Source organism: Spea bombifrons, chromosome 8 (assembly GCF_027358695.1).
Source record: "Spea bombifrons isolate aSpeBom1 chromosome 8, aSpeBom1.2.pri, whole genome shotgun sequence".
NCBI lineage: Eukaryota > Metazoa > Chordata > Amphibia > Anura > Pelobatidae > Spea > Spea bombifrons.
The window spans coordinates 45,737,086-45,750,658 of record NC_071094.1 but is presented as its reverse complement, the minus strand read 5'-3'; the positions used below and the strand labels follow the sequence as shown (position 1 = coordinate 45,750,658).

Sequence of the window (13,573 nt, the reverse complement as noted above, 5' to 3'; positions counted from 1 at the left end):
GAATGAGAGGAGAGACAGCGAGAGAGAGAGAGAATAGTACAATATAAAAAATGTGTGACCCTCCCTTTAAATAATTAACCCGTTCTGAGTATAAATACAGAGAGGTTAAAGGAGCAGCACAGTGCAGAGGACGCCTCGCTCCAGAGTTTTATCATCACGATGGCGCTGGGACTGGTCGGGACGTTTCTCCTGGTCTCCTGTATCACTGCCCTGCTCTACCTGATCGCATGGAGGGGCAAAAAGAAGCCAGGAAACCTGCCCCCAGGACCGATCCCACTGCCCCTGCTGGGGAATATTCTACAGATCAGCACCAAGGAATTACCCCAGTCTCTGGTTAAGGTGAGGAGGCTTTACTAGGGCAGTTACTGGGAGCCTGCGATTCCCTGAACTGCATTTCACTCTATTTATTCTAATGACCAATTTCTGTGCAATAATGATCTAAAATGGTGCATATTTGCCGTTTTTATACATTGTCTCTAATAGCACAACTCCCCCCACCCCTTGGTAATTTATTTATTTGGAAAAAAATTTACCAGGAGGAATAAGCTGACATTTCTTTAGTTTCAAACTAAATCTTGGGCAGCAGCGCTACGGAATCTGCAGTGGGAACGATATATGGGGGGGCCATGAGATACCACGGTCAAAACTGGGCACTGATAAGTTCCACCACTAAATCATACCACTGACAAAACGAAATATATAGAAATAAGATGGAAAGATACCAGTATGATACATTTTTATTGGCTTAACATATACCTCAAAGACAAGCTTTCAAGAGTTTTCCTCTCTTCCTTGGGTATTGCTTCAGACCTGAAAGCTTTATAGTTTACAAATAAGTGCAGACAGAGCGACAGGCTCTCGTGGTGCCTGGGGAGCAGAGCTATAGTCAGCTCCTTTTCCTATCGGCTAGCAAAATTTGACTTTACGTAAAAAATTTAAACTTGATCTACGAATGATTAAGTATTTAGGATTAGTCAGAAAAACATAATATTTCAAAAATATATATTGACAAAAGTGCTCTTCTTAAATGAAGAGCAGCGTCTTCAACGACTCCACTTGTCCCAATAAGTATCATGAAACAATGACAGAAATGCCAAGGTGGACCGAGACGGAACAGACCGAGACCCAGCATCCACAGAGGCCGCAACTTACAACGGATACAATGAATGGGTTCTTCCGCACCCTACGTGTTTCGTTGCACTCCATAAATTCCTTGGGGGTAAATGCGGGAATTTACAGGTCTACACAATATATTATTTCTTTTGTTTTTCTATATATCATTGGAACGTTCTTGGAAACATCAAATCATTTTGTTTAAAGGTTTAGGAGTAGTCAGTTTGTCACCATAGCAGACAAATATAAAATGAGCATATTTCATCACATATACTATATAGTATGCTATAGTACTTAGAATTCTACTAATGTATAGTCAATAATCAGTCTTCTCCTCGAATTTACAAAGTTCAGATTTCAAAAATAACCAATGTTTGGACACAATGGGATTTAGCAAAACCCAATAATTCATATTTAGGATAAATATTTCCTACTAGAGGTTTTCATGTCTCTGCAGTTGAGTGAGCAATATGGACCGGTGTATATGTTTTACCTGGGAAGCCAACCGATCGTCATGCTCCTTGGGTACGATGCCATGAAAGAGGCCTTTATAGATCATGGCGATGCATTCACTGACAGGGGGAACACGGAGCTGAATGAATTCTTGTTGCAGGACTACGGTAAGACACAAAAACAGCGCATCACCATTAGTGCCGACCACAAGAATCAGGCACAATAATATAACGGTGGTTATGCACCCAGCACCCGCATGCAAGTCATTGAGAATATGTTCTTAAAAATTGAAATTTGTTATTGTTATTGAAATAAAAGTGTGAGAACCATTAAAATATCCTAAGTAAAAAAGTAAAGATTAGGACACAAGAAGTAATTGGTAAAAATATGGGTTAAACTTTTATGTGTAGGAAAGTGAACAGGAAAACGGTGAAGACAAATTTAAAAGTAATAATTATGGAGTCCAAATATCCAACTGATATAAATTAAGAATTATAGCACATTTTTAAAAAATGGCAGCCTGTTGAGAATCATTTTATCAGTTTTTAGGCTTCAACCTCTGACATCAGGTAATCGAACAACTATCTAATCTTAGAACATTTTAGAACATCTCTCATATGTTTTGTTGAATTTTTTTGCTTCAGGAATTATCGCGAGCAACGGGGAGAGGTGGAAGGTCATGCGCAGATTCTCCCTTATGACCTTGAGGAATTTCGGAATGGGGAAGAGGAGCATCGAGGAGAGAATACAAGAGGAGTCGCAGTGCCTCGCGGAAGCATTTAAAAAATACAAGGGTGGGTAGAACTGGAATTTGTTTTGAGAAAAAGTATTTTCATTATTGATTAGGACGTAATGCGAGAAATCCCCTTTAAGGACAAGAGTAAGGAGACAGATCTTTTGAAAAATAATTTTTTTCAAAAGTCTTCTTGTATTATAACTGTAATTCTAAACCATGTTTCCGAGGACGTCATGCATTTGGATCCAAATCTTAAACGCCTTTCAATCATTTTCCAACTTTACGTGACAGGTTCCTCTTTTGACCCTGTACGTCTTCTGGGACAGGCCGTCTCCAACATCATCTGCTCCGTTGTCTTTGGAGAAAGGTTTGACTATGAAGATAAGACTTTTGCGATTCTAATCTCAAACTTCAGAGAAATCCTTGAATCGGCAAACACACCGTATGGCCAGGTGAGAGCTGCCATGCTGGAGATTACAGGGAAGAATTATGATTTTCCCTTTAACACATTATGTGTCCAGAATTATGTTCCAGGTACCATTCGACATAAAGAAAATGTGTTTCTCCACTCCATGTAAAATTATCAAGAATTGGTAAATACTTTACCTCTGCACATTAGTTCAGATCCCGAAATAACATAACTCCAGACACGTTTGTGTAATTACATGTGATATCAAATGTTAAAAGATATCAAAATAATTATCTTCGGTTAGTTTGCAATGCTGGGGAAGCCCGTGTCAGCATCAGACAACACCCACGGTCAAGCGTACAGAACGGCTGGACACGAATACACGGTCAGACGTTCCAGGAGAGCTTTTGTATTCATAACCGTGGAGAGGGTGATGGCGGCACATCCTTATCTAAACGGACAGCGGTCCAAGATTCAGGAAGCCCTGTGCGTAAATGCTATGTGAATACTATGTCCGTCACAATAAGTGCCAAGAAACCAGTAAAGCGAGCAGAAAGATGAGAAAGAAGAGCTTCATGAGCACCAAAGAGCCATAGAAACAAATCTCATCGCGGTGATATAACTACTAATGAAATCTGGGAGGTTCATCTCTATGGAAGTTTATCATATTCATGAAAAGGTGTCTAATGGAAATCATGTTCGGCTCAATATCAATGTTTTTGTTGTAGCTCCTCAATACTTTCCCAAGGTTAATGCGAAGGATTCCTGGTCCTCACCAGAAAGTACTCAAAGGTTTTGTAAAAGTGAAACAGTATGTGTCGGACTCTGTGAAATCGCACCAAGAGACAGCGGACATCAACTACCCACGAGACTTCATAGACTGTTTCCTCGCACGGATGGAGGAGGTAGGGTCTCGTTCTGTTTCTCCTGCATGCTGTAGAAGAAGAATATTAATGTAGAGCTTTACAGAATATGGGGGTTCTATGTAGATTTTTTAAAAAAATGATAACAGTTAAATGTTTTTCTCCACCAGGAAAAGGATAATCCCAAAAGTGAATTTCACAATGAGAATTTGGTGGCAGCGGTAGTGGACCTTTTTTTTGCTGGGACGGAGACCACAAGTACGACCCTAAGATACGGCTTCCTGATTCTTCTTAAGTATCCAGAGATACAAGGTAAGGCACTTTAATAGATTTTTTTTTTGCTTTTAGAAAGAGATCTTAAAACAAAATTACATTGAATGTGAATGCTCAGGTTTTCCTTAATGCTCCACTTGGCATTTATTTGTTCAATTCCGTGTTTTAATTTTTACTAAGGGTTATAAGGAAGGGATTAGTTATACAGCCGGAGAGTATATAATATGCGGAATATACAGGATATAACGCGTTATAAGGACTGGATTAGTTATATCTCGCTAATCAGTGAGAGATCTGATGTCATATTGTGGTTAGAAAAGGAATCTCTTCAATGTGGGGTTGGTTTTTTTGTTGCTTTCTTCGGGATCAGCAGTAGGAAGGAGTTTGATGGACTTGTGTCTTTTTTCAAGCTAAATTACTGTTACCTATAAGTACATGAAAATGTTTATTTGAACTAAAGTGAGCAGATTAATATAGTATTTTAGTTATTATTCCAGACCTGTTGTTGTTATGTTCTATATGTTGTCTTCAGGGAAAATCCACAAGGAGATTGACCAAGTCATTGGCCAAGATCGCTGTCCATCAGTGGAGGATCGGAGTAAAATGCCCTATACAGACGCTGTGATCCACGAAATTCAGAGATTTGCTGACATTTTCCCTGTCGGACTGCCGCATGCAGCCAACAGAGACACGACCTTCAGAGGATATCACATCCCCAAGGTCAATAAGATGCTTCAGGGTGTAAATTATCGGGTCAACGATAAATATGTATCATAAACCTGTTTAACCCCTTTAAGCAGCTGCCCTAATTTATCTGTGGCCGGATTTCACAGGAATTCTGCAATGTCTCCTGAGAGCCTGGAATTCGTTTACTGATGATTGTAATCATTTTATTTTAGGGCACATTTATGCTCCCAGTTCTGACTTCAGTTCTGAAAGACCCCAAATGTTTTAAAAACCCTGAAAAGTTTGATCCCAGTCACTTTTTGGATGAGAACGGACGGTTTAAAAAGAATGACGCTTTCATGCCATTTTCAGCAGGTAATAACATTGCCAGTCATCATAGTCCCCAAAGCAGGCGACCCCCTGTGGCCGTCTAACCTTCTTCTGCTTCTATCTCAGGTAAACGTATGTGCGCGGGGGAAGGGCTGGCTCGTATGGAGCTCTTCCTCTTTTTCACCACCATCTTACAAAAGTTCACCCTGAAGCCAACAGTGAAGACAGAAGACATTCAGATCACCCCAGAGCCGAACACCAATGGTTCGAGGCCACGACGTTACCAGATGTATGCCGAGCCACGGTGAAATAGATTAACCCAGAGCACAATATAGCAAACTTAAGACCGATCCTTAGAGAAATTAGGTCTGAGAAAAACTCAGAATTGAACCTGATATACTTCTATATATTTCTATAAATAAATAAAATGACAAAAGAAAGTCGGTTCTGTCAGGATAACGTGTTTTGTTAGGGCAGTCTTAGTTTCGTAGGGAAGTGTGCAGTTTGGGCAGCAAGGTTAGATTTCTAAACCAGCATTTACATAGCTGGGATCTCTCTGGGTTGCACCCAGAGACTCTGGCTGAGTCTCTCGGGACCGGGGGGGGGGGTTTGGCGTTTACACACGCCCTAGTCTATGGCTATTACCCACCCCCACACAAAAGTAATGTCTTTGGGGCTAGCCCCACCCACAACATAACTGTCCCCGCCTACTGACACAATCCATCGGCCATGCTCACTGACATCATCAGCGTCATCAAACTACCCAAAGAGGAAGGGCTATGGGTTGGCAGAGCCTGGATGTTCTCCGGTATGAGCATTTAGTTACAAAGGAGTTAAATTCAGCAGAGTAGGTGGAACAGCAGCTTTAGTACACATTTCTCAGTGTAAGCTTTGTATACAGTAAATACAGAGTTCTGATTGGCGCAGCCAGGGAAAAGGTACTAGGTTCTAATTGGCCCACATATCTGTCTGCTACACAGGTTGATGGAGCGCAGAATGCGGTCTTGCTATACACAATGGAAAGACAGCTCTATGGAGAGTCCATGTCACGGCCCCCATAGATCCTCTTCCCCTGAGTATCCCCTTTTGGATAGTACCTGGCCTTGCTCCCTTCCTCAGACATGTTTGCAGCATTCCCCTCAACCACAGCATTCTCACAGCATTGATATTAAGCACGAGTGCACGCTATCTCCCAGCACTTTATTCACTCCTGAATGGAGGTGGGAGCGTGTAATTAATTAACCCTTTAACCAATGTTGATAAGAAAGAGATTCCTGTCACAGATGTGCGCATGTTGATATGTGTTTATATTCCATTACACTTTGGTAGATATGTGTTTGTTCTCAGTTTCAGAATATAGTTTCAGATATAGAAGGTAGACATCTTGCTGCTCTCAGCATCTACCCCTTCACTCACCCCGTCTAACTGTCGCTACCTCAAATACAGAATGGTCCTCAGAAATATTTAAACAGTTATAAATTGATAAAACCAAGCACTTGTTCTATTAACAGCAGCCATTCCAGACAGGATAGATATTATCATCACCGCCGACGCCAGCTCAGAAATGTACCACGTATTTTGCCCTCAATCTATGAGTGTACTGCCCTCTGTGCATTTTTGCAGCATCTCTTTTGCTTGCGAAACACAGCCTGTCACAGGAAGCACTTCCTGCTTTCACTACAGACAGGAAGTGTCCATAGAAAAACCCACCTGAGGCAGGGGGAGGTTGGATCTACTCCTCACAGTATCCTGGAACAAACCACCTGAGGCAGGATGTTTAGGAAGATACAGCGCTAATTTTAGCTCATAGAAATAAACTTTTCTTATTTTTGGACATTTTTTTTTATATTTTGTTGGAACTGGATGGTTCCCCTGATTGTGACACTCCTGCGTAATTATTTCTAAATGTTACCACATTTGTATTAATATTTTTTAGCTATTTTTATTGTTTTTCCATTTTTTAAATAATTTTTCAAATATTTTACTAATCAAATGATTAGAAAGCTGGGCTCCATTGACTTGCATGGTTGAATGCAGTACCTGTATTCAAACTGCAGGGGGGTCCTTTTTTTAAAGGATGTCCTAACGTGCAAGAGACAAAATGTCTCCCAGCGGCGCTTGTGATCGCTCTCCGGACTCTCAACCACAGAATTGGCATTTTGTCTATAACAAATGAATCTCCGGGGTCTATTCACTAAAACGTCAGGTTTAGGAGAGTTGCGGTGAAATCCCTGGTGTCACCCGCTTATAGGTAATGTAAGGAAGTTCTACTTCACTGAGGGGGTAGCAGAGAAATGGATCAGCCTCCCAGCAGAAGTTGAGGGTTAATAGATTGAGGGATTTTAAACAGGCGTGGGATAGACATAAAGCTATCCTTTGCTACAGAGACCGAAGACTGACAGGAGTTTGAATCCCTTACATCAGGGAAACGGGCCGACTAGATGGGTCGAACAGTTCTTATCTTCCGTCAAATCCTGTTTCTATGTAACTGCATCGTAGAGGGACAGACCTGCTGAATGTTCCCTGCTGTAGGAGCCCAATGAGACCTGCATTGTATATAGTGAAATATTGAAGACAAATTCATCAATCGCTTCCATTGTCCATGGCGCAGTCCATGACGGTTACTTCAAAGTTTGCATCCATGACTGAGTTTTTTTTAAACATTTTGACTTATAACTTATCAAACTATAACTCTTTGATTTGTATCTTGAGGTAAATCTATGGAGAGCAGGAATGTTAACCAGTGAATTTTAAAAAATTTATATAAAAAAGACTGACTCAAATCATCAACGCCTGGTGTGATTAGGGGTCACACACCCAACTGTATTTGAATGGAGATATCTACAAATGGATAAAATCACATAGAGCTGTATTGCAACACATCCAAAATGGACCAGAAACAGGTGGCTAAAGCTAGCCTCTCACCTTGCCGAGAGCCGGTAACCTGGCTCCAGGGATAAAGAACACGGTACTGACTTAGGGCAGTGCTCCCCCTTTAAGGTGATGGACAGCAGAGTACCTCCCCCGGGTTAGCCCCCCCATATTAAATTTTTTTACAAAAGATCATGGCATTTGTTAGATCTTTGTTAGATCAGGTTTGATCAACTGTTTTTTTCGTTAGATCTACTCTAAAATAGGCAATATTAACAATCTTTTTCAGGGGGGGCTAACCCGTAGCCAGCCCCCCCTCAACAAAAATTTCAACAAAATGTTACTGATTATGATAGCTCTACGTTAGATCAGGTTTGATCAGACAAAATTTTTGTTAGATCTAGTCTAATTACTGAGATATTGCATATTTAATGAGGGGGGGCTGGCCCCCCCTCAACTGAAATTTGGATTTTTTTTAATGGATCTTGGTAGATATTCGTTAGATCAGGTTAGATCAACTGTTTTTTTCGTTAGATCAACCACGCAGGAGGCGGTATTCACAATCCTGTTTTGTGTGCGGGGGATGGGTACACATACGGTCTGGCCCCCCCTCAACTGAAATTTGGAATTTTTTTTATGGATCTTGGTAGATATTCGTTAGATCAGGTTAGATCAACAGATTTTTTCGTTAGATCTACCACGCAGGAGGCGGTATTCACAATCCTATTTTGTGTGCGGGGGATGGGTACACATACGGTCTGGCCCCCCCTCAACTGAAATTTTGATTTTTTTTTATGGATCTTGGTAGATATTCGTTAGATCAGGTTAGATCAACAGTTTTTTTTGTTAGATCTACCACGCAGGAGGCGGTATTCAAAATCCTATTTTGTGTGCGGGTAATGGGTATACATAGGGGCTGGCCCCCCCTCAACTGAAATTTGGATTTTTTTTAATGGATCTTGGTAGATATTCGTTAGATCAGGTTAGATCAACTGTTTTTTTCGTTAGATCAACCACGCAGGAGGCGGTATTCACAATCCTATTTTGTGTGCGGGGGATGGGTACACATACGGTCTGGCCCCCCCTCAACTGAAATTTGGATTTTTTTTAATGGATCTTGGTAGATATTCGTTAGATCAGGTTAGATCAACTGTTTTTTTCGTTAGATCAACCACGCAGGAGGCGGTATTCACAATCCTATTTTGTGTGTGGGGGATGGGTACACATACGGTCTGGCCCCCCCTCAACTGAAATTTGGAATTTTTTTTATGGATCTTGGTAGATATTCGTTAGATCAGGTTAGATCAACAGATTTTTTCGTTAGATCTACCACGCAGGAGGCGGTATTCACAATCCTATTTTGTGTGCGGGGGATGGGTACACATACGGTCTGGCCCCCCCTCAACTGAAATTTGGATTTTTTTTTATGGATCTTGGTAGATATTCGTTAGATCAGGTTAGATCAACAGTTTTTTTCGTTAGATCAACCACGCAGGAGGCGGTATTCACAATCCTATTTTGTGTGCGGGTAATGGGTATACATAGGGGCTGAAAAAATGCATGTACACAGACCTAAACAAAAAGGATCAGTTTTCTGGGTTTTTTTTAATAAACAGTTTACTTAGTATAATAAAACTAAATATTGAAGTTATTTGCATGGTCTAAAACACAACTAAGTAAATACTGTAGAAAAAAATGTGCAGTGCTTTTACAACAATGTCTAAAAATGGAAACATGAAACATCTTGAACATGCATAATAAATGCCCATAGTGTACAAATCCTATGTAATTTGGAAAATCAGAAAAACATTGTTTTGGTGTATGTAAACCAACATGTAGCTCAATTAAGAGGTGTGGGCCACATTTACATCCCATTGTAGCATGTTGATTGCATTTATATGAAAATGGTCTATGAATGACCTTAGATTAACTTTATAAAGAGTGTTTAAAACTGTCTTACATAATTTGTTACATCTGTTATGTTAACAGAAAAAGCTACACCTTAACATATACAACTACCTCGGAAAGTCCACATACTTTGTTTGGGTCAACAGTTTTTACAGTGCGCACCATATCATCGTATACCTCCCAAAAATTGTCTTTTCTTCTACAACATGAAATGTAATGGCCTCCTTGAAATTATACACTGAAATTATACAATGGAAATTATACACTGAAAGTAGTATATATATATATATATATATATCCCATCAGGGCTGGCCCAAGGCAAAATGCCGCCTGGGGCGAATTTTAAAATGCCGCCGCACCGAGAACGAACAGGGAGACTCGCCGCAGAGGAGAGAGAGAGGGGCGCCGAGCGGGTACTGACAGCTTGGTAAGCAAAAACCACTCGGCGCCCCTCTCTTTCGCTTTAAAAAAAAAAAAAAAAAAAAAAAAAAAAAAGGGCTTGGGGCGGTGAAGTGCCGCCCCTTCAAAAGTGCCGCCTGGAGCGGTTGCCCCACTTGGCTCCATTGTCGGGCCAGCCCTGTATCCCATATACAGTAAATCAATACCCACCTTAACATTGAGTTAGTGGTCACACAGGATGTGTTTCTTTAACAACTGTTATGACTGGAGGGAAATTATTATCCAATCAAAGAAGATGTCATACACAGCATTATTCAAATGTCACTAATATCTTCAGGCTGGACATATGCTGACCTCAGCCAGGTTAGTTCACCAATATTAAAGCAACTGCATCACCTAAACATTGCTTATACTGTGAATGCAGAGAATAAAACAAGATTGAAAGTTATCTATACATTGTGTTAGGCAAACTGCAAGAAAATGCCTAAATTCGGAGAAAAATGTGTTTTAAATGTGTCTGTGGAGTCTGTTATTTATGACATTACCTCATACCTCCCAACATCTCGGCAAATTGGGACGCTGGCGCGCATGTGCATTGCTGCCATCACTCTTCCTAAACTGTGAAGATCAGAGTGTCAGCGTTACCGCGCATGCGCGCTAGTGCTGTCACTGAAGCTGGCAGTGTTACTGCGCATGCGTACAATGCTAAGGTGACCCAGGCACCAGAGAACACGATCAGGACCCGCAGGATTCTGAATCCCGAATTCCATGGAACAGAGGTAGAGCTCAGCGGGACAGAGCCTCCAAATCGTGACTGTACTGCATTAATCGAGACAGTTGAGAGGTATGCACCTGTGGCTTGATCAAAAGAATCAAAGGAAGATTGTGAGTAGATAGATCTAACGAAAAAAACTGTTGATCTAACCTGATCTAACGAATATCTACCAAAATCCATTAAAAAAAATCCAAATTTCAGTTGAGGGGGGGCCAGACCGTATGTGTACCCATCCCCCGCACACAAAATAGGATTGTGAATACCGCCTCCTGCATGGTAGATCTAACGAAAAAAACTGTTGATCTAACCTGATCTAACGAATATCTACCAAAATCCATTAAAAAAAATCCAAATTTCAGTTGAGGGGGGGCCAGACCGTATGTGTACCCATCCCCCGCACACAAAATAGGATTGTGAATACCGCCTCCTGCGTGGTAGATCTAACGAAAAAAACAGTTGATCTAACCTGATCTAACGAATATCTACCAAGATCCATTAAAAAAAAATCCAAATTTCAGTTGAGGGGGGGCCAGACCGTATGTGTACCCATCCCCCGCACACAAAATAGGATTGTGAATACCGCCTCCTGCGTGGTTGATCTAACGAAAAAAACTGTTGATCTAACCTGATCTAACGAATATCTACCAAGATCCATTAAAAAAAATCCAAATTTCAGTTGAGGGGGGGCCAGACCGTATGTGTACCCATCCCCCGCACACAAAATAGGATTGTGAATACCGCCTCCTGCGTGGTAGATCTAACGAAAAAAACTGTTGATCTAACCTGATCTAACGAATATCTACCAAGATCCATTAAAAAAAATCCAAATTTCAGTTGAGGGGGGGCCAGACCGTATGTGTACCCATCCCCCGCACACAAAATAGGATTGTGAATACCGCCTCCTGCGTGGTTGATCTAACGAAAAAAACTGTTGATCTAACCTGATCTAACGAATATCTACCAAGATCCATTAAAAAAAATCCAAATTTCAGTTGAGGGGGGCCAGACCGTATGTGTACCCATCCCCCGCACACAAAATAGGATTGTGAATACCGCCTCCTGCGTGGTAGATCTAACGAAAAAAACTGTTGATCTAACCTGATCTAACGAATATCTACCAAGATCCATTAAAAAAAATCCAAATTTCAGTTGAGGGGGGGCCAGACCGTATGTGTACCCATCCCCCGCACACAAAATAGGATTGTGAATACCGCCTCCTGCGTGGTTGATCTAACGAAAAAAACAGTTGATCTAACCTGATCTAACGAATATCTACCAAGATCCATTAAAAAAAATCCAAATTTCAGTTGAGGGGGGCCAGACCGTATGTGTACCCATCCCCCGCACACAAAATAGGATTGTGAATACCGCCTCCTGCGTGGTAGATCTAACTAAAAAAACTGTTGATCTAACCTGATCTAACGAATATCTACCAAGATCCATTAAAAAAAATCCAAATTTCAGTTGAGGGGGGGCCAGACCGTATGTGTACCCATCCCCCGCACACAAAATAGGATTGTGAATACCGCCTCCTGCGTGGTTGATCTAACGAAAAAAACAGTTGATCTAACCTGATCTAACGAATATCTACCAAGATCCATTAAAAAAAATCCAAATTTCAGTTGAGGGGGGGCCAGCCCCTATGTATACCCATTACCTGCACACAAAATAGGATTGTGAATACCGCCTCCTGCGTGGTAGATCTAACAAAAAAAACTGTTGATCTAACCCGATCTAACGAATATCTACCAAGATCCATAAAAAAAAATCCAAATTTCAGTTGAGGGGGGGCCAGACCGTATGTGTACCCATCCCCCGCACACAAAATAGGATTGTGAATACCGCCTCCTGCGTGGTAGATCTAACGAAAAAAACTGTTGATCTAACCTGATCTAACGAATATCTACCAAGATCCATAAAAAAAATTCCAAATTTCAGTTGAGGGGGGGCCAGACCGTATGTGTACCCATCCCCCGCACACAAAATAGGATTGTGAATACCGCCTCCTGCGTGGTTGATCTAACGAAAAAAACAGTTGATCTAACCTGATCTAACGAATATCTACCAAGATCCATTAAAAAAAATCCAAATTTCAGTTGAGGGGGGGCCAGCCCCCCCCTCATTAAATATGCAATATCTCAGTAATTAGACTAGATCTAACAAAAATTTTGTCTGATCAAACCTGATCTAACGTAGAGCTATCATAATCAGTAACATTTTGTTGAAATTCTTGTTGAGGGGGGGCTGGCTACGGGTTAGCCCCCCCTGAAAAAGATTGTTAATATTGCCTATTTTAGAGTAGATCTAACGAAAAAAACAGTTGATCAAACCTGATCTAACAAAGATCTAACAAATGCCATGATCTTTTGTAAAAAAATTTAATATGGGGGGGCTAACCCGGGGGAGGTCAGCAGAGTGGATCCAGCAGAGTGTATGGAGTATATGTATATAAATATAATATAAAAGGTGATGTAAAATGTAGAATAAATACTTTATTACATAAATTACAACACTATCATAAAATATACTCTATTTAAGTGGCTCCATGAAACTGCACCCTGTATGCAAAATATTCCACCTCAGGTGTTTTTGACCTGTAAATATTGCGAGTACAATGAATTGTACTTAAGGGGTTAAAGATTCAAGTTACAGCAACAGCAGCAGCAGCAGCAGCATATCAGCTCAGTCCATTTCCAACCATTAGCATTTCCTACTTTGGTAGCTTCCTGTAGTATTTTGTACCATGTGACCAGAATCCTTCTACTGGGCAGGAACCA

The 13,573-nt window shown here is 40.9% G+C and overlaps 1 protein-coding gene across 1 annotated transcript; it reads left to right on the top strand.

Moving 5' to 3' along the window:
- The first annotated feature begins 116 nt into the window (after positions 1–116).
- On the top strand, positions 117–5,246 carry LOC128502694 (cytochrome P450 2C8-like). Its single transcript, XM_053472584.1, has 9 exons — positions 117–339; positions 1,571–1,733; positions 2,211–2,360; positions 2,594–2,754; positions 3,440–3,616; positions 3,745–3,886; positions 4,380–4,567; positions 4,747–4,888; positions 4,970–5,246. The coding sequence occupies exons 1-9, from the start codon at positions 160–162 to the stop codon at positions 5,149–5,151; spliced, it is 1,485 nt and encodes a 494-aa protein (XP_053328559.1). The 5' UTR covers positions 117–159; the 3' UTR covers positions 5,152–5,246.
- Positions 5,247–13,573: the final 8,327 nt, after the last annotated feature.